This window comes from Chrysochloris asiatica, unplaced genomic scaffold (assembly GCF_000296735.1).
Source record: "Chrysochloris asiatica unplaced genomic scaffold, ChrAsi1.0 scaffold00186, whole genome shotgun sequence".
Lineage (NCBI taxonomy): Eukaryota > Metazoa > Chordata > Mammalia > Afrosoricida > Chrysochloridae > Chrysochloris > Chrysochloris asiatica.
This window is the reverse complement of record NW_006408704.1, coordinates 3,447,564-3,467,547: the sequence shown is the minus strand read 5'-3', so window position 1 is coordinate 3,467,547 and position 19,984 is coordinate 3,447,564. Positions and strand designations below refer to the sequence as shown.

General features: G+C 45.5%; 1 protein-coding gene across 2 annotated transcripts in view; it reads right to left on the bottom strand.

Moving 5' to 3' along the window:
• Nucleotides 1-7,528: 7,528 nt before the first annotated feature.
• TAMM41 (TAM41, mitochondrial translocator assembly and maintenance protein, homolog (S. cerevisiae)) overlaps nt 7,529-19,984 on the bottom strand; it is a 71,485-nt gene continuing 59,029 nt past the window's right edge. For both annotated transcript variants that reach the window (XM_006872177.1, XM_006872178.1), the window contains one exon: nt 7,529-7,602. In XM_006872177.1, the coding sequence (XP_006872239.1) occupies nt 7,529-7,602 (74 nt within the window). The remainder of the gene's footprint in view (nt 7,603-19,984) is intronic.

Below are 19,984 nucleotides of genomic sequence, written 5' to 3'. Positions count from 1 at the left end.
CTACATCCCCCACCCCCAACTCACCCTGGTAGCCACTAATAAACTTTGGCTCCTATTTGCTTATTTTGTATAAGTGAGTCCTTATGCCTATTTCACATGTCTGTAAAGTTCACCCATGTGTGACAAGCATTAGAATGCCGTTTCTCCTTTTGGCTGAGTAAAATTCTTTGGCTCTCTTCATTCCAGGCTCTTCAGGCATCCTGGGGCATCTCTTTTACTCTGTGGGGCTTTTAATCAGCATCACCACAACCTTACCTGCTAACGCCCACATTTCCATTTCCAGCTCCATTGATGCCCCAAACTCAGCACGCCCAGATCTTAATTACCACTGTCTTCCTGCCACCTCCAATACGTTCCTTCTCCTAGTCCCCCACTAGGGAAATAGCACCCCATTCTCCCAGAGGCCCCTGCCAGACCTTGGTTCCCCCTTTTCTATATTCAGTCCACTGAATTCACTTCCGAAACACTGTTTGAATCTGTCCTTTTTGGTCCATCTTCAGTGATGCTGCCCTAGAACACCATTCTCTCTGTTGGATGATAGAACAAGCTTGTCTTACTTCTAAGCTATTCTTCACATTGCATTGCAAAAAAATCATGATTTTCATAAAATACAAATCCACTCTTGCAACTTTTCAGCTCAAAATTCCTCAGTGAGTCTTTCTCCATGCTCTTGGAGATGGCAAACATACTAACTTTGAAAGCCTCTGGTGTTTAACCTGTCTGGCCTCTGGCATTTATTTCTCCAGCCTCTCCCAGTGCCAGATCTGCCAGGCACTTTCTTCAGTGTGAGGAACTTTAGTTCCCTAACACACTGTGGTCCCCTTCTTCAGAGCTTTTGAAGATGTACATCTTTCTCTGGGTAGCTCTGACTTGCTGTTAAAGTAAGTGTGGATCACTTCTTCCTCCCCTTCAGACCGGGTATCATGGATTGAAATGTGTCCCCCCAAAATAGGTGTCAACTTGGTTGGCTCATGATTCTCAATGGTTTGGCTGTCATGTGATGATTCCTCATGATGTAATCTGATGTAATAAACCAATAAAAGAATTAAGGGTAGGCTACAATTCCCCTAATCTCATCACAACCCTGACCCAATGTAAGGGAGTTTCCCAGGGGTGACCCACAACATCTTTTATCTCACAAAGATAAAAGGAGAGAGACTTGAACAGAGAGAGAGAGAGGGACCTACTACTAAGATGGAAGAGTTGGGAGCAGAGCATGTCCTTTGGACCTGGATCTCTGCCCTGTGACACTCCTAGATCCAGGGCAAGATGGATGCTGAGACACATGGAGATCTTCATGGAATGCTGGGACTACACATACTAACTAAACTGAATGGAGATAAGGATTTTCCCCTGAACTTCATTGATTGAGCGGCCCCGTGAACACAGACTTCTAGTCTCCTAAATTGTGAGGGAATCAGTTTCTGGTGGCCTTTCTGTTCTAGCTGCATGAGACAATGAAGACACTGGTGAACAAGGAATAGTGGAGAGACTGCTTAGTGAAGAGCTGGAAAGAGAGGGCTCGGTGACCAGACTGCCTGTCACCTGGCTGTGAAGCTGCGCAGGATACCACTTCACTTGCCTGTGCTTCCTCATGCAGACATGGGGAATAAGGGTCCCTGCCTCTGTCATGAAAGGTTTGGGGAGGATTCAAGGAATAAATGTGTAGAAAGTGTTAAGAATATCACTGGGCACATTGTAAGGGCTCAACCAATACTTGGCATTACTTTTATGTATTTGCCTACAAAAACCAACCAACCCAAAACAAACCCACTTGGGGTTTGTTTTTGTTGCTGCGTTGTCAGCTCCTGGTAATCGCAGGTGTCAGAGAGCTGTGCTACACAGGGTTTTCAGTGGCTGACTTGTGGTAAGTAGATCTCTAGGCTTTTTCTTAAAGGTGCCTTTGGACTGGACTTGAATGGCCATTAACCATCTGCACCATCCAGGGACCACCTGAGTACTGTATGTGGTTGTTGCTAAGTGGTGTATAGGATTAGCAAGGAGTGGCTGGTGGGTTTGAACCATCAACCTTGTGGTTAGCAGTCCTGTGTGTATCCTACAGTGCCACACCAGGACTCCATAGTTCTGTATGCTGTTGTTGTTGTTACGTGCCGTTGAGTTGGTTCTGATTCATAGCTACACTGTATAGGGTTTCCAAGGAGCAGCTGGTGAGTTTGAACTGCCAACCTTGCAGTTCAAACTGACTTGGCAGTTTAGTGCTAATCCTATAGCACCACACCAGGACTCCTATAATACTGTATGTTGTTGTTGTTGTTAAGTGCCTTCGAGTCGGAGCCGACCCATAGCGACCCTGTACAGGGTTTCCGAGGGTGTAAATCCTTACGGGAGTAGAAAGCCTCATCTTTCTCCCGCAGAGTGGCTGGTAGTTTCGAACCACTGACCTTAAGGTTCGCAGCCCGATTCGTAACCACTACGCTACCAGAGCTCCTTATAATACTGTATAGTCTTTTCTTTTTTTATCATATATATTTTATTAAAAAATTTTTTTAAAAAGCTTTGCTTGTGAATTGAGTGACAGTTTACATGGGAGAACATCAGTTTTGCTCTAAGTCTACAGTATTTTGTTCCATTGCAATGATTACAATCCCCTCCATGCATCATCATTCAACAATATTTACTTGTATTTCCCCCTTTTTTTATGTATACAAAAGCACGCAGGAATATATAATCATTTAAGCAATCAAAGAGCACATTCTGTAAGCCTGCCTCCTCTTTCCATGAATCCAGAGTCCTCATCTCTGCCTCCATCTCTGGTGGGGCTGCATCTCTAGTTGGGGTCCCATGTTCCGCTCATGCTTTTCTCTTGATGGTCCTAGGGATTCCTCATTTCCTGGAATGTAATTAACCACTCCTCCCTTTTTGTTACAAAACTTCTACTTTTACAGTTGTGACCATCACAATTAGTTATAACAATTACTCACTACTGAATCATTAGAATCTTATTCCCATCTCCTTTCACCCACCAGATCCATCTAGACAAGATGAAAACTATTCAGTGGGGATTCTAATCCCTACCCTCCCACCCCGCACACTCTGAAACTAAACTCCGTCTTAAAAACTTGTAAGCCAGTCACTTTGTGGCTTTATAGCCCCCTCCCCACCCCCATTTTAGGTAGCCAATGTCTAAGTTGCCCATCAAGGATAGGCTTGATCCTTGACATGAAAGCTCCTTCCCTCACAGTTAGTATTTGGAGCTACTACATCCCTAAGTAAAGGTCAAGTTATCAAACTGTAGCAATTTACATTTGTTTCCTTTATCGCATTTCTTTCTCTTCCTCTAGTCAAGCTCTGACCATCAAGCTGTAGCGTTGTAGCGTCTACTCATGTCTTAGAGTTGGGACAATGTCTTATTATAGGGCTTCCAGTCCTGTCACATAGGTGCTCTGGTAGCGTAGTGGTTATGAATCGGGCTGCGAATCTTAAGGTCTGCGGTTCGAAACTACCAGCCGCTCCGCGGGAGAAAGATGAGGCTTTCTATTCCCGTAAGGATTTACACCCTTGGAAACCCTGTACAGGGTCGCTATGGGTTGGAACTGACTCGACGGCACTCAACAACAACAACAGTCCTGTCACATAGCGAGCTTTCATCTGACATAGTGTTGAACACTGTATAAACTAAATTAATGAATGAATCTTTGCTAAAACAATAAGCAATACGTCCCCCCCAAATAGGCGTCAACTTGGTTGGTCAGGTGACAGCCAACCTGGTCACAGAGCCCTCTTCTCATCTTGTATTATGGAAGAAGTGTACATACTGCCCTCCTGACCTGGTAGATTGCAAGCTTACTGAGGCAGGATCATAAGTATGAGGGGGTTTCAAAAGTTCATGGAAAATAGTGCATTAAAATAATTTTTAGATGAACTCTTTAGAGCCCCTTGGCATATCAACTCTCTCTCCAACCTGACGTTGCTTAGCCGCATTGTGTTTTTGGTGGACACTGTATGAACTTAGTTGTGATCGATGGATGGCTCTCTGAGTTTCTGGATTCCTCCTGCTTTGCCCCTACCATATCCTCTGATCATTGATTGCTCTGTGACACACGTGTAACCTGCAGTTTCAGCGAAAGACACCCATGTCTGTCGCTCACTGCCACAATGAGTTACACACGAAGTAGTTGGAGTTAGCACTGTGGTTGTGTGCCGTGAGTCAATTCCAACTCACAGGGACTCTGTACAGGGCTTCCGAGGCTGGACATCTTTGCAGGAGCAGAAAGCCTCATCTTTCTCTTACTGACCAGCTGGTAGGCTGATTGCCAGTCCAGTGCTTCTCCTACAGAGATACCATATTCCCAAACTTAGCATTAGGAGTTACATTTAAGTGGGGAGTCTTGTTGTTTTTCAGACGGATTGTGAACCTGGTGATTTTGTCTCCCCTGATGTCAAATGCCACTGAAGTCCTGCTGCTGTCGGCAGGATTCACGGAGAGGCGGCCTGGTTCTGCACTACCCACGGGATTGGTTGCAGATCCACAGGGTTTCCATTGGCTGATTTTTCAAGGACTCGCTTGCCAGGCCTTTCTTCCTAGCTTCACTGAAAGCTGTTCAGCATCATACAACACACAAGCGTCCACTGACAGATGAGACGAGGCTGCACTTGAAGCGCACTGGCCGGAGGGAGCCCAGGACTCCAGCATGGAAGGTGAGCGGTGGGAAGGGTTCCCTACTGGAGCCCAAGACGTTTGCCCTGAGTGGGCATGACAGCAAGCTGACCTGAAAGAGGAAGTGAGTAGGAAGGAAGAGGTCCAGGCTTCAGTCGAGGCTGTTAACAAACATTTGTGACCTGGACACTTACTTATCCCACCTGTTAACTGAGGGAGTGAAAATGGTTTCTAGGTTTCCCATTAATTGTGACATTTAGGAACAATCTCAGAGGGGTTGGAAAATTGTTTTGCACCATCAAATCATTTCTGATTCACAGCAACCCTGTGTAGGGTCTCCGAGAGCAGTTGGTGGGTTTGAATTGTTGACCCTGTGGTTACCAGTTCAATGCTGATCTTACAGCGCCACACTAGGAAAATAAGAGTGGAGAAAAATACTCATATTCCAGGTGTCTTGAGCTACATGGCTAGCTATGTAAGCAGACAATAGGAGAGGTCACCTTAATAAAGTTGGAGAGAATTACCCACATCTTTCAGGCCAGGGCTTACACGGGGTGTGAAGCTCGAGAGGAAACGCGTGTTTGATTTGGACAGACCTGAATTCAAATCCCAGGCCTGCCATTTACTAACTGTGGGTCTGCTATTTAACTTCTTTCATCTTGAGCCTCTTTGGTGGTTAAGAAAGTCGGGGGAGGATTATACCTCTGTTCTAGGGCACAGAGTCAATGAAGTAGTTGATCACACCTGGCACTTATTAGGTCTCAAAAAATGTTAGGTCATTTTCTCTACTTTAGAAATACTTTGGAGTCCCTGGTTGGTGTAAAGTGAATGGCTCAAGCCCACCTAGAGGTGCCTTAGAACAAAGGCCTGGTGATTTACTTCCCAAAATTCAGCCACTGAAGACCCTGTGGAGCATCGTTCCACCCTGACACACATGCGGCTGTGATGCATCAGAATGGACTTCCCTTCACTAATGAAAATAGCACATTCTCGGCTACTGGTCTCTGCCCTTGCTTCATCATGCCCTCCCTCCTCAGCACGAGAGTGGCATTCTGGGCATGGACTGCTCTGTGGGGAGCTCGTGATCTCCCAGAGCTGGTGAGCATCTCCTGTCTAATAAGCAGCAGCCTGGCACTTGTGTCCATGGTGGACAGTGTGGTGGTTGTTGCCAAGCACCACTGAGTCGGTTCCAACTCATAAGATCTGTGAAATCATTTGGCCAGGCCCTGCCAAGGCAACCAGTTTCAGCTATCACATTAGGTAGGGGTAAATAAATTAAATGATCAAATAGAGCAGGCTAATTTTTTAGTTGATGATTTTGTATGGCCTGAACATGTTATGAATTTTGGCAGAAAAAAGGTTCCCTAACCCTGCTGTACAGAATTACCAAGAAGTAGCTTGTTGGTTTGAACTGATGACCTTGTAGTTCGCAGTCCCAGTGCTTGTCCTACTGCGCCATACCGAGTGTGGTAGTTGTGGGGAGAATGGAGAGTAGGGCTCAGGTGGGACACCAGGGGCTTGAAGTCTCACTGGCCACACCGTACCTTACGGAAGTAAGGATTCATAATCCACAGGGACTCGGCCCTAGCAACCCCAGGGAGCACCAACAGGGCTTCTTCTAAGTTCTGCTCAAGTAACAGCACTGGCTCTCTGGACTTCCACCTGGGGTCACTGGGGCTCTGGCATATACTTCTGAGCAGAGGCAGTTCACCAGTGTTGGGCTTTCTTCCATCTGAGGTCTTGACAAGTGAATTTCTTCTCCAGACTCCCAGAGACTGGTTGTCCTGGAGCAGAGCGGTGAAGCGAACCGTCAGCAGCAGCTCCAGACAGGGCCCAAGGCCACCTAGCCCGGATGCAGCAGAGCTCGCCTGGCTCATAAAAGGGAAATGTTCTGAGTGGAAGCCAGGACTCTGAGCTTATAGAGAAGGCCTCCTTTAGGAATTAGGTTTTTCATTAGGTGGTTGTTGTTAAGTGCTGTGAAGTTGGTTTCAACTCATAGCAACATTGCAGGTTTCTGAGGCTGTAAATCTTCACTGGAGCAGGAAGCCTCATCTTTCTCCCGTGGAGTGGAAGGTGGGCTGGAAGTACCAACCTTGTGCTCCCTGTCATGAGACAGATGGGGATATGTCCCTTTCCTGGGCTTTTCACTGGCAGGGAACAAAAGATTCAGAACCTCCAGAGACAGGTATCAAACAAAAGTAATAACAGGAATAGCTACCACCTTCTGAGCCATGTGCTTACAGAGGCAAGGTAGCGTAATGGTTAAGCACACAGCATCTGTATCCAGACACCGTGTGGGTTTGGATCCTGGATCTATCACTTACTAGCTGTGTGACTTTGGGAAAATACCCACCTCTCTGAGCCTCAGTTTCCTTTATGTAAAGTTGGGATAATAATAGTACCTATGTTATAGGATTAATGTTAAGATACTGATTAGATGCTTCCAAGGTCTGGTTGACAGGCAGAAAGAGACAAACTTCCTGAGTCTGTAGTTGGTTCCGAACTGCTTAGTGGCACAGGCGTACGATGGCTGTGGTAGTGCTGTGCTCCAGCCTCGGGAAGTGCAGGCTGCGGTGAGGCTCTGGTGAAAGCGGGCTCCTTCCTGCTGAGTGAAGCCTTCAGATACATTCGGGTCCCATCCTGATAAATGTCTGATATTTATGTTGTTGTTAAGTGCTGTCCTGGATAGAGTTTCTGAGGAGCGGCTGGTGGGTTTAAACAGCCGACCTTGAGGTTAGCAGTCTAGTGCTTATTCTACAGCACCATTCCAGGACTCCTTTCAAAAATAAAATATAGCAACCACAGTACGTTCAAAATTGAGCAATGGATCAAATTAACCAACCCTGTTCTGTCAAAAAAGGGGCAAACACTTTATTCACCTGTACATAGCACATATAAAAGCGAGCAGAGTTAGGTTTTCCTCAGCCATCCTCTCCACATTTTGAGTAGTTTTAATGAGCTATAGACCACGGATTTCTTCATGCCTGAAAGAGAGGAGAGAGACAGTGGGACATTGGAGGCTTACTGCGTGTGACTATCTTACAGCGAGGCCTCTTTTAGGACTACCTAGGGGGGGTCTCAGAGACTGTGGCCACCGCGGCTCAGCACAGGGGGGAGTTTGTGACTTCAGCACCCAAAGGTCCCTGGGAAAAGGGACTCTTTTGAGCTTTAAGCATATTGGCAGCATGTGAATGTTAAGGAAGGATCAAGACAAGATGTGACTAGGGACCACAGTCCCTTTCCTGTATTGTAACACCTGCTATGGCAGCGGCCCTAGTGCAAAGCTTCTGCAATATCTCATATGCCGCTACCTGCCCAGCACTTCCCCAACAGCACACTCTGAACCCTTCTCCAGGTTTCTTCTACAAGAAGTACCTTCCTCAGTCCCAGGCTGAATCCGATGCCACTGCAGGCACCTGGGCTTACCCTGTCTGCCAGGTCACCCACCTGTCCGCCACCTAAGCTGTGAGCCCCCTGGGGACAGGCCCTTGTCCTATTCTTCTCTGTAGCCTGCCACTAGAGCAGTACCAGTCCACGGTTGGTGCTCAGTGACTGACCTTCCAGCCCAAGTGTGTGGCTGATGGGAAGGGAGGACAAGGATACAATGGATGCAGTGTTACCTGTCACATTGGATAGGGGCCTGTTCATAGCTGGCATTACGGACCCCTCCTCAGTTGTGTGGAGGAGGACAGCACTTAGTGTGCGATTTAGGGTGTGGCTCAGCCTTTTCCACTCCAAAATCTAAACAGTCTGAAATGCACATCCCTGGCTATGCTCTGCTGATGAGGTGACAGGGCTGTTCTGGACACTGGGAGTGAGGTCTTGAATACATCTGACCTTGTTTCCTGTGAGCTGCTGGGTCCACTGAGAACCTCAGGCAGTGGCAGTGAAAACACAGGGAGGGTCCCAGTAAAATCATCAGTGAGCACATCAAGGTGCTCTGGCCCAGCGTGTCTATTCCTTGATAAGTGGGCCAGCCTCGTTGGGAAACCAGAAGCCGCAAGCCGCCTCCCCTGCCTTCAATCCTCTTCATTTTCTCCCTGGAGCAGCCACTCCGGTAAACTCCACCCACTTGAGCACTGAGACTGGAAACTTCTGACACAAGGGGCTTTTCAAAATTCCAGCCAGAACCAATCAAGAGGCCCAACTGCATAGAGGTGCTGTACACGGTGAGCTTCAGCACAGCAGCCCCAGAGCACCGTTCACAGCTAGAGGAAGACGCAGCACCCATGGTAATTCCCAGCCCAGCTTGAAAACACTTAGTCACACACTCAGAGTGCAAGCATTGGAGGTAAATACAGAAAAGTGCAAAACAGCCCCATGCAGACATTCTTTGCTACCTTTACTAAAAACAGGTTTCTCTCTTGGAGGCCAGTGGGAAGCGTGGGAAGAAAAGCTGTGGGACAGGAGACAAGAGGCCTGAGTTCTAGTCTCAGCTGGGTCACAAATTTATAGTATGACTCCATCTCTGGGTCTCAAAGTCCTCATCTGCGAAGTGACCAAGCTGCACTACGTTAGGGGTCCTCTAACAAGTAGCCCTGGTAGTGTAGTGGTTACGAATCGGGCTGCTAATCTCATGGTCAGCAGTTCAAAACTACCAGCTGTTCTGCGGGAGAAAGATGAAGCTTTCTGCTCCCGTAAAGGTTTGCAGCCTTGGAAACTCTATGCTGGGTCACTATGAGTCCGAATCGACTCCACGGCACATAACAACAACAAGAAGCAGCCCACAAAGTGTTCAGTATCAGTCTGTGAGTCCCTGAAACTGTAAGAGAATGAATGGATTTGTGCACATGTGTGCTTCTGGGCAGGGGTCTGCCACTCGGATTCTCACAGGGACCCAGGACCTGCAAAAGGTTCAGAACCACAGATCAATGGAAAGGTTCCTTCTGCCTTTATACGCTAATTTCAACAGAAATGGAAAATTTAGCAAACTGACAGTGAAGGCTTATCATTAACAACAGAAACTCTTCCAGCATCTGAAAGAAGAACATTTTTTTCAGAAGGACACCAAAAGCTACATCCTGTAGAACAAAACGGACAGATTGTGCTAAGTAAAATCAAGAAGTTCTGTTGATTTGAAGAGGGAAGCCCCTGAGTGGGGACGACTTCTACATCCCACATATCCAGAAAGGACGTGCACGGAGACCATAAGGGACTAACTCACGGGAAGAGAGATGTCAGTGGTGGCGGAATAAGCTAGAGGAGTGTAATCAATGTCACGTAACTAAATGTGCAGAAACTGTTGAGTTGGTGTATGTTTTATGGCTATTTTCCCACAATAAATTAAAAACAGCAAAAAAAAAAACAAAACAAAACCAGACTACTCAATAGAGAAAGGAGTACAAGGGCTAGAACAAGCACTTCACAAAAGAGAAAATCCAAACAAACATGAAAAAGTACTCAATGAAAATAAAACAGAGATATTAAACCAAGTATTGGCCAAGAGGAGTCCTGGCTGGGGCAAATGGTTAATGCATACAGTTGGTAACCAAAAGGTTGGAGGTTTCAGAGGTGCCTTGGAAGAAAGACCTGGCAATTAGGTTTGAAAAAGCAGTCAGTGAACACTCTATGGTGGTGGTGGTGGTGGTATGCTGTGGAGTCAGTTTCAACTCACAGCCATCCTGCGTAGGGTTTCCGAGGATAAATGGTTACGGAAGCAAAAATCTTCATCTTTCTCCCACGGAATGGCTAGTAGTTTTCAACTGCTGACCTTGAGGTTAAAAGACCGACTCATCTAATATTTATCCTGTATGCTGAGCAAGTCATCTGAGAAACTGGGTTATACAAAGAAAAATGTGGCATCAGGATTGGAGGAAGACTCATTAACAACCTACGATATGCAGATGATACAACCTTGCTTGCTGAAAGTGAAGAGGACTTGAAACATTTACTGATGAAGATCAAAGGGCACAGCCTTCAGTATGGATTACATCTCAATGTAAAGAAAATAAAAATCCTCATCACTGTACCAAAAAAAACCCCCCAAACACATTCTTATCATTGGAGAAAAGATTGAAGTTGTCAAGGACTTCATTCTTCTTGAATCAACTATCAACACTTGCGGAAGCAGCAGTCAAGAAATCAAACGACATATTGCATCAAGCAATTCTGCTGCATAAGACCTTTTTAAAGCGTTGAGAGCAAAAATGTCAGCTTGAGGACTAAGGTGCGCCTGACCCATATGAGGTTATTTTCAATAACCTCATATGAAAGTTGGACAGTACATATGGAAGACCATAGAAGAATTGATGCCTTTGAGTTATGGTTTTGGAGGAGAATATTGAAAGTGCCATGGTCAGCCAAAAGAACCAACAGATCTGTGTTGGAAGAAATGCAACTAGAGTGCTCCTTGGCGGCCAAGATGGCCAAACTTCATCTCTCATACTTCGGACATATTGTCAGGAGGAACCAGTCGCTCGAGAAGGATATCATGTTTGGTAAGGTGGAGGGTCAGAGAAAAAGAGGAAGACCCCCAACGAGATGGATTAGCCAAGTGGCAGCATCAATGGACTCAAGTGTGCCAATAGTAGCAAGGTTGGCCCAGGATCGGGCAGTGTTTTGTTCTGCTGTGCATAAGGTCGCTATGAGTCAGTACCAACTTGATGGCACCTAACAACAACTAAATCTGATCACTCACATACTTTATTGTTGTTGTGTTGTTGAGTCAGTTCGGACTCATAGTGACCCTGTATAGGGTTTCCAAGAAGCAGCTGGTAGGCTTGAACTGCTGACCTTGCAGGTAGCAGTGCAGTGTTTATCCTACTGTTACCTGTGATAAAAGCTACCAAGTTACCTGAGTCCTGGTGTGGTGCTGAGGGTTAATGCACCAAACTGCAAAACTGTTTGAATTGCAAGATTGGCAGTTCAAGCTCACCAACTGCTCCTCGGAAACCCTCTATAAGGTCGCTATGGGTCGGAATCAACTCAACGGCACTTAACAACAACCTGTTTCCTAGCAGAAATGCAGATACAGATTCACCAACACAGGTTCAGAAACACAGCAACACTACTTCCAATTGTCTCCAATGGGAGACCATCCAAGTAGCCATCAACAACAGATGGCACCAATACACGGTGGTCAGTCAGTCAGTCAGTTGGATCCTGTCATGTGGCGACAACAGAAGAACTCGTCTTACTCCCCAGAGAGCAAACCTCACACCTGTTAGGAGGAGCGAAAGCAGCTAGACACATATGAGGATATGGTTCTGTTTAAGGTGAGAGGAGAGTTCAAAAACAGGCAATGCAGAACCATGGTGTCAGAAGTCACAATAGTTGTTATCCTTGTTACTGACTGGGTGCAGATACTGTTCTATTGCTTGACTTTTAGTGGGACGTCCTCAGCATTATGATGCTGTACCCAGGTTCCGAATGACCGGCATTTGTACAGCTCACACTCATACTTGGGTGCTAGGTCCATGAGTGTGTTCACTTTGTGGGACATCCTCAGTGTTATGACTCTGTACCCAGGTTACGAATGTCCGGCATTCGTACAGCTCACTCATACTTGTATTTTTAATGCTATGTTTTGCCCTCACTTGGAAAAGACTGAACCCACCCGTATTCACAAAAAATTCTTCATCACAATCACCTTCTCTTGCTGCACATGCAGTTTTCAAGCCACTGAAAAGACACCAAGCCTCTTCTTGCACCAAAGTAAGGCTAGGTAAGCTCCATGGGCACCTGCTTCGGCTGGTCTACAAGTTATTAAAGGCACAGTTTGGAACAGATCTCCTTCCTAAGCGGGGACTGCTGCAGTTGCTACATTTCAATAAGAAGTTTTTACTTAAGATGGTTTATTTTAATGGAAATTCTTCCTATTTCCAGAAGATTTAGCATCTTTCCTTTATTCAGTCAGAACAGAACAAGAGCTTATTTGGGAAGCTATATAGTTGAAGCCCTGGTGTGGGGCTGTAGGATAAACACTGGACTGCTGAGTCAGAATTGATGGCACTTCACAACAACATATATATGCAGATGTAAAACACTGAGCTAGATGCTGAGGACACTGGTCTCAGCCTTCACAGAGCTGTTCTTGGCCTGCAGGAAGCTTACTCTTGGTTTCTGTTTCCTTTCTAGAGAAAATAATGGAGAGTTAGACATTCTGCACACCTTAAGACCCGTTTTGATATGTCTTTGAGGGAAAACAGGATACTAAGCAGTGACTTAGTCTGTGTCTTACCATCATCATCATCTCTGCTCCTCTTTGTTGTTGTTGTCAGGTGCCATCGAGTCGGAACTGACTCATAATGACCTTATACATAACAGAACGAAACAATGTCCAATCCTGGGCCAACCTCACTACCGCTGCCACACTTGACGCCATCAATGATGCCACCTGGCCGATCCATTTCGTTGGGGTCTTCCTCTTTTTCTCTGACCCTCCATCTTTCCCGGCATGACATCTTTTCCAGCGACTGTTCCCTCCTGACAACATGTCCAAAGTATGAGAGATGAAGTTTAGCCATCTTGGCCTCCAAGAAGCACTCTGGCTGCACTTCTTCCAAAACAGATCTATTGGTTCTTTTGGCAGTAAATGGCACTTTCAGTATTCTCCAAAACCATAACTCAAAGGCATCAATTCTTCTATGATCTTCCTTATTCACTGTCCAGCTTTTGCATCCATATGAGGTTATTGAAAATACCATGGCTTGGGTCAGGTGCACCTTAGTCCTCAAGGTGACATCTTTGTCTAAGTTGTCAAGGACTTTATTCTTCTTGGATCAACTATCAACACTCGCGGAAGCAGCAGTCAAGAGATCAGACGACTTATTGCATTAGGCAAATCTGCTGCACAGGAACTTTTTAAAGTGTTGAGGAGCAAAGATGTCACCTTGAGGACTAAGGTGCACCTGATCCAAGCCATGGTATTTTCAATAACCTCATATGGATGTGAAAGCTGCTCCTCTTTAGAGAGATCTTTATTCAGCATTCGGGAGCCCGGAGAGCATCTAAAGTCAGTAGTATTCTCATGTGGAAGCTCACAGAAATTGACTTCCAGATTCTTTCACATGGTCCACAGCAAAGCTCATGCATGTGTGAGACTGGGATGTCCCTGTGTGACCGGGACGTCCCTGTGTGTCCTTAGGCTGATGAACCCATGACAGTAAGATTCTCCGGGAAGAATGTGAGGCAGAGCTCAGACCAGGTAAGGTGGGATCTCTACCTTCCTAACTGTCTCCATTTCCTGTATTTGGGAGAGAAAACTAGTAAGCCCCAACATATTCTTCCAATTAATCTCTAACAGCAGTTGGGCACACAAAGGGATTCTTTTGTGAAGCAGTTTTTATTTAAGAACTTTCAAACTTATGTGATAAGCACATCTCCAAAGAAACCTGTGCTCTTTGTATTTAAATACCCAGGTGTCAGAACATGGATGACTTTTAGTTATAAGAAATTAGAGCAGAGGACAATGAAAGATCCATTCTTTTATGTTTCCAGAAGGCATGCCACAGTTTCTTTTAGGAACAAGACTAGACCTATCTGCTTAATTCACTTGAATCTTTGAAGCTGTACATGAAAGCACACACAGGTTAATTTTGATTGACCAGAAATTCAGGTGAGGAAATATAAAGCTCAGGGAAGGAGGCCACCATCCACTGCTTCCCACACCAAAACCTGGGAGTTACCTTTGATTTCTCCTTCTCCTTTACTTCTCAAACTAACGAGACTCAGTTGTTCGCTGTCTAAACACAGCTCGAATCTCTTCTGAGTGCCCTGCATGATCTGGGTTCCTGCTGCCAGACTGTCTCACCTGGCTGGCTGCACCCACATCAAATCTTTAAGTAATGAAAGCACATGAAATGCTTTTCCAACCTCCTCCCCAACCCCGCCCCAAGATATTTTCATAAGCAACCTATGCTACACTTTTTATATCAACATATTAAAAAATTTGCATAGCTTATGAAAATATCTCCAAGGGAGGGTGCAGTTGGTAAAAAGCCAAACACAAAGACAATAAATTCCAGGCGAGTTATTTGTATCCAAGGATGACGGTTCCTAGAAACAGTGGTACTGTCCTTTAAGTCTCTTCTCTAACTCAAGTGATCGATGTTCTTCCAGAGGCTTCCCTCTGCCCTCAATATAAACTTACTGTGGCTTGTGCCTACTCCATCACTAAATGTCCCAGTTCTCAGAGCAGGGCATAAACATCTCCACTTCTCTCAAGTCAGTTAGAATCCAAAACACAGCGAGCTTTGTTGTGATCACGTGGGAGCGCAGCTGTGTGCTGCAGTCCTAGAAGGAGAAGGGTTTGGCTCTGCTCGGCTCTGGCTGGCGGGCCTCAGGGGCTGCCCAGCCATTCTACCAGCAGAGCGGCCTCAGACAAGTCAGGGTTGCTTCCTAAACAACCACCTCCTGGGCTACAGGAAAAGGAAAAGGAGCATTTGTGCATGGGGTTGTCTGATGGGTCAGAGAGTGTCCTGGGAACAGTAGAGACCGTGTCACAGCGCATGAGAGCGCACTCATGGGACTCAAGCTAGCTGACTCGAGAGAGCAATCCGTTAAGTTGGTTTTATTTGTCTGGCTTTCAGCTTTTCCAGGAACAGAGTGAGATTCAGATCTACACTCATCCGCTGATGAAAGACCTGCTGGGTATCAGGTGACGTACTGGACTCAAGTCAGCCTCGGGATACCTTCCAGAGTATCCCTACTGTTTCACAGAGAGAGCAACCAGAACTTCAAACCCCATTTTCTGGCCCCAGGTCTCCCTGGATCTAACAGTATTTGAATATAAAAGGTGTTCCCTGGCTAAGGGACAGACTAACCTGATGGGCTGCAAAGGGGAGTGATAAAAGCTACCAAGCCAAAGACTGGGGCGTTTCTGCACCCTGCTTACGGTCTATCAGCTGGCAGAAAGATGGATGGAGGTAAGACTTCGGTGGTGTCAGGGAGAGGATCTAGCAAAAGGCAGCAGATCATTGCCAGTCAGTGCCACAAGAAACGGGCCTCACAGAACAGGGCCACAGAGGAATGCTTCTGAAGCTCACTGCAAGGCTACAGAAGGAGCCAAGAATGCAGCCACTGGGCGCCTAGCCCTGGTCTACGGCAGCTGCAAAAGCGGTGAGCCTTGGAAGATGACGGTTAGAATGATGGGGCAGGGCGTGTAAAGAGAGGTCAGGGAAACTGAGCAGCTTTGAGGCACTGATAAGGAGGACGGAGAGTCCAGACAGAGTGCTACATGCTTTTCACATCTCAGATCTAATCTTCACAATGTGATGAGAAGCTAGAGCTATCGCTATGAAATCAAAGCTCAGATGAACTAGGCCATGGATACACCGAGACCTGTCTGGGGGCTCACTAACCCTTGCACTTGGCACTATCCTCTGGTACAACCTGCCATCACCACAGTCCAGAGAAACCCGAGCATAAGGTAAGAGGCGCATGAGGTGCCGTCGAGTGGGCTCCAACTCACAGTGACCCCATACACAACAGCAGGAGACTCTGCCCAGCCCTGGGCCTACCTCACAATTGGTATGTTTAAGGCCATTGTGGCTGCTCCTACTGTGTCATTCCATCTTGTTGGGGTCTTCCTCTTTTTGCAGACCCTTCACTTTGTCCAGCTTGACGTCCTTCTCCAGGCCAGGAGAGACTAGTCCCTGGAGAAGGGTGTCATGGACTCTGAGGAGGTGCTCATCCCGTCCCCAAGTTCTGTAACCTCAGAGCACAGATGCCCATCATCTGATAAGGTGCGTTAGAGCTAAATAGGGGGTGCAGTGGTTCTGTGAGGTGCTCCCACTACCCTTTACTGGCAAGTGGGAGGGATGTGTGACGAGAACAGAGGATCCACACTGCAGGCTGGTAGGGTCAGGAGGCAATGGTGATGCGCCCCTGTGCTCTGCATATCACCAACAATCTTGTTCCGCTATCCCTCACTCACTTCTTCCCTCATGCATAATTTTGAAGCAAATCCCAGACATCATCTAATTTTCATCCCTAAATACGTATCTCTAAAATAAACCTTTTTAAAAAGCCTAATACCATCATTATCACAACTAAAACATTAACAATACCTGTCATTCTAGAATTCCTTATAGCATGTTGTTGTTGTTAAGTGCTGTTGAGTCAGTTCTGACTCAGAGTAACCCTGTATAGGGTTCCTGAGCAGCAGCTGGTAGGTTTGCAGCACTGAACTTGTGGTTGGCAGTTCAGTGCTTATCCTGTAGCAACACACCCAGGAAGGTGAAAAGCAAAATAAGCAAATGACTGTGTCTTACCCAAAGAGGATCATGGTAGTGGAGCTTGCAAAACAGACTAGTAGCTGCACCAGGTTTCCATCTTGCCAGGAAAAGCCAGAAGGAACACAGATTGAGTAAACATCTTCCCTGGAAATGCAGAGCTACTGGAGTGATAGGAAGATCTTTAGCTGAATAGCACTTGGCCCATGAGCTACTAAATGCAGCTGGACTGTGGGATGGGGAGGGGTGTAACCATACTCCTCCCAGGCACCCTAAAGCTGCGGGACCAGAATCAGGCTGGAAGGTCACTGTCTTTCCTGGGTTACTTCTGACCCATTTTTCCCCCTACACACCCACTTCCCTTCTAGATCATGACCTTCCTGAAGGCAGGCCGGTCCGTGTTCACGTTGGTGCCTTCAGTGGCAAGCACATGAGTGGTACTCCACAGATGGTGAAATGAGGAGAGACAGAACCAGAGATGTCGGTTATGTGAAGACACGATGCTGGGAAGGAATGGATGAGTACAATATGAGTGGGACGATATACTGATAGACCCACTTTAGAGAGCAATCTGAGGCTACCCATCAGTACAGCTGAGGATGCTGGTACACCGTTTCACTTCTAGGTGTCTGCCCAGGAGAACGCACCCGGCAAGTGCTCAAGGAGATGAGCAGCTCCGCTACGCAGAATACTCACAACCCACTCTCTCCCGGCAGAGGGCTGGTCAGTCCAGTGAGGCACATTATCAGGACACAGTAGCCTATAGCAGGTCAAATGAGTGGGCTAGAGCTACACTTAACACACATGACAGAAACAGCCTGAGTGTAGCTAGCAAGCAGCAAAACCACAAACGCAGCACGGCACCATTCTGTCATTTTTTACATACCCCCCCTTATACTGTGTTGGTTATGGGATACGAACAGCAAGTAAATGTATGAGAATATACACGTGTCAGAAACATGCCAACTTCAGAATACCTCTGGGGAGAAAGAGAGGGAGGGCTAAAAGGGGCATAAAGGATGTTTTGACTAGCTCAAAGGTGGGGGTGGGGTGGGAGACAGTATCACACACCCCCAGCCCCCACCCACCCCATGCAGAGCACTGCATACTGGGTGCTTCTGTTCCTACTGGACAATACTGTTCCTCCCTGTCTCATGCATTTGGCGGAGCTGGGTGAAGGGAATCTTGGTGTTTATTGACCTTGTACCACATGCCAAGGGCTTTTATATGGCTTATGTCATGCCTGGTGATAACCATACAGGGTAGGAACTATTATTGGTTTCATTTTAAAGATGAGGTTTATAAAAAAGTAAGTAACTTGTCCAAGGTTTCAACAGCTGGTCAGCTAGTGAGTGGAGTAAGGACTTGAAGTCACTGTTGGATGGTAGATGCTATTCTTAAATCCATGCTAAACTGTTTCCCTAAGATGCTGCATGGAAAAGCAAAGAAGATTTCCAAAAGAAGCTGCATTTTGTTAAAAAGTAGATGGTCTGATTTAGATTTCATTTCAAGCTTCTGCCTCAGCACAGCTTCAAACTGAAACATTGGATTAAACTGAAACTCCTATTGGAATAATCAGTGTTTGTACTGATTTCTCCCTAACATCAACAGTAGTATTTATACATTGTCCAAGCCATTGATTATTTCTCTTAGAATAAATTCTAGAAGTGGAATTCCACTTTTCTATGCTTATTATTATTATTAGGTTCCATCAAGTTGGTTCTGGCTCATAGTGACCCTATAGGGGGTTTCGAGAAGCAGTTGATGGGTCTGAACTGCGGATCTTACTGTTAACAGTCCAGTGATTATCCAATAGCTCTACACAAGGATGTTTACAATACTTAGTTTGCTAAAAGTGAAATTATAGGATCAAAGGATATAAACAAATCGATACTGTTACATGGTTTACAAGCATTCAGAAAGTTGATGCATAAAAGGGCCTACACAGTCTGTGTGGCACCGTAGTAGTTGGAAAGGTGGCAGTGACCTGGCCTGGAGGAAAAGGCATAACCCTAAAAACCCAGCAAACATCAAGACTGCCTGCGAAGGGGAAACAAATCAAGATTGGCTTAGCAGAGCACCCCCTGTCAGGCTTCTTCTAAAATTCCCAGAGAACAAAACACAATAAAGATGGAATTACAAATTTGAAGAACTTTAAAAATCATTTGACATCACTCTATTCACAATAAAAATTTTAAAAACAAAAAAGACCAGGATGAACTATTGAAAAAAAAAAAAAAAAGTGTGACAAACATAACATCATTCCTTGGGTTAGAAAGATGACAGGGCTTAGTCTAACCTTTGTTGTCAAAGAGAAGCTCTTATACAGAAAGATTTGCTTAAATACTTAAATCCAACTGTTTGGTGGTTTATAGACGATGATAAACATTGCAGTTTGAAGCGCCTTTCTTTTCCTTCTAAGACCTTATGTTTTCTAATTCATATTGCTCATAGAGCACAGAAAAAGAAAAGCAGTGAAAAAAATTGCTTCTCTGACTTTTGGCTGAGAACAAGTGTAAAAAGGAGACAGAATCATAAAGAGTATTTTAAAACAGTCAAATAAGTAAAACACAATGTGGCTTAGAAATGCGTACCCTAAAAATAACAACAACAACAAAAAACCCCACCAAACTAGGATAAGTAAATCACAAGTGATATTTAACAATGAGAAGATAATTCATTTGTGTATCTTTGAGGAATAAAGCATGAAAGAAAAATAACGCCAGAAAAAAATGATAGATTGAATGTATAGAGTATATTTTACTAAAGTCCCCAAACTTGAAAAAATGACAGCAAAAGATTTTTAAAAGGCTATAAACCAATAAGGCCAGAGAACAGCAAACAAAGTTTGGAAGTTGGGTACTACACAGATGGGAACTGTCAGAAGTTCAAGCCGGATTAAGAAGAGGCTGTGGAACAAGGGATATCATTGCTGTCAGATGGATCTTGGGAAAGCAGAGAATACCAGAAAAATGTTTACCTTTGTATTATTGACTATGCAAAGGATTTCAATTGTGTGGATCATGACAAGTGTGGATAACATTGCAAAGAATGAGTATTCCGGAACACTTAATTGTGCTCATGAGGAAACTGTACACAGACTAAGAGGCCGTAATTCAAACAGAACAAGGGAACACTGAGTAGTCTCAAATTAGGAAAGGGCAACTTAGACATTGGCTACCTAAAATGGGGG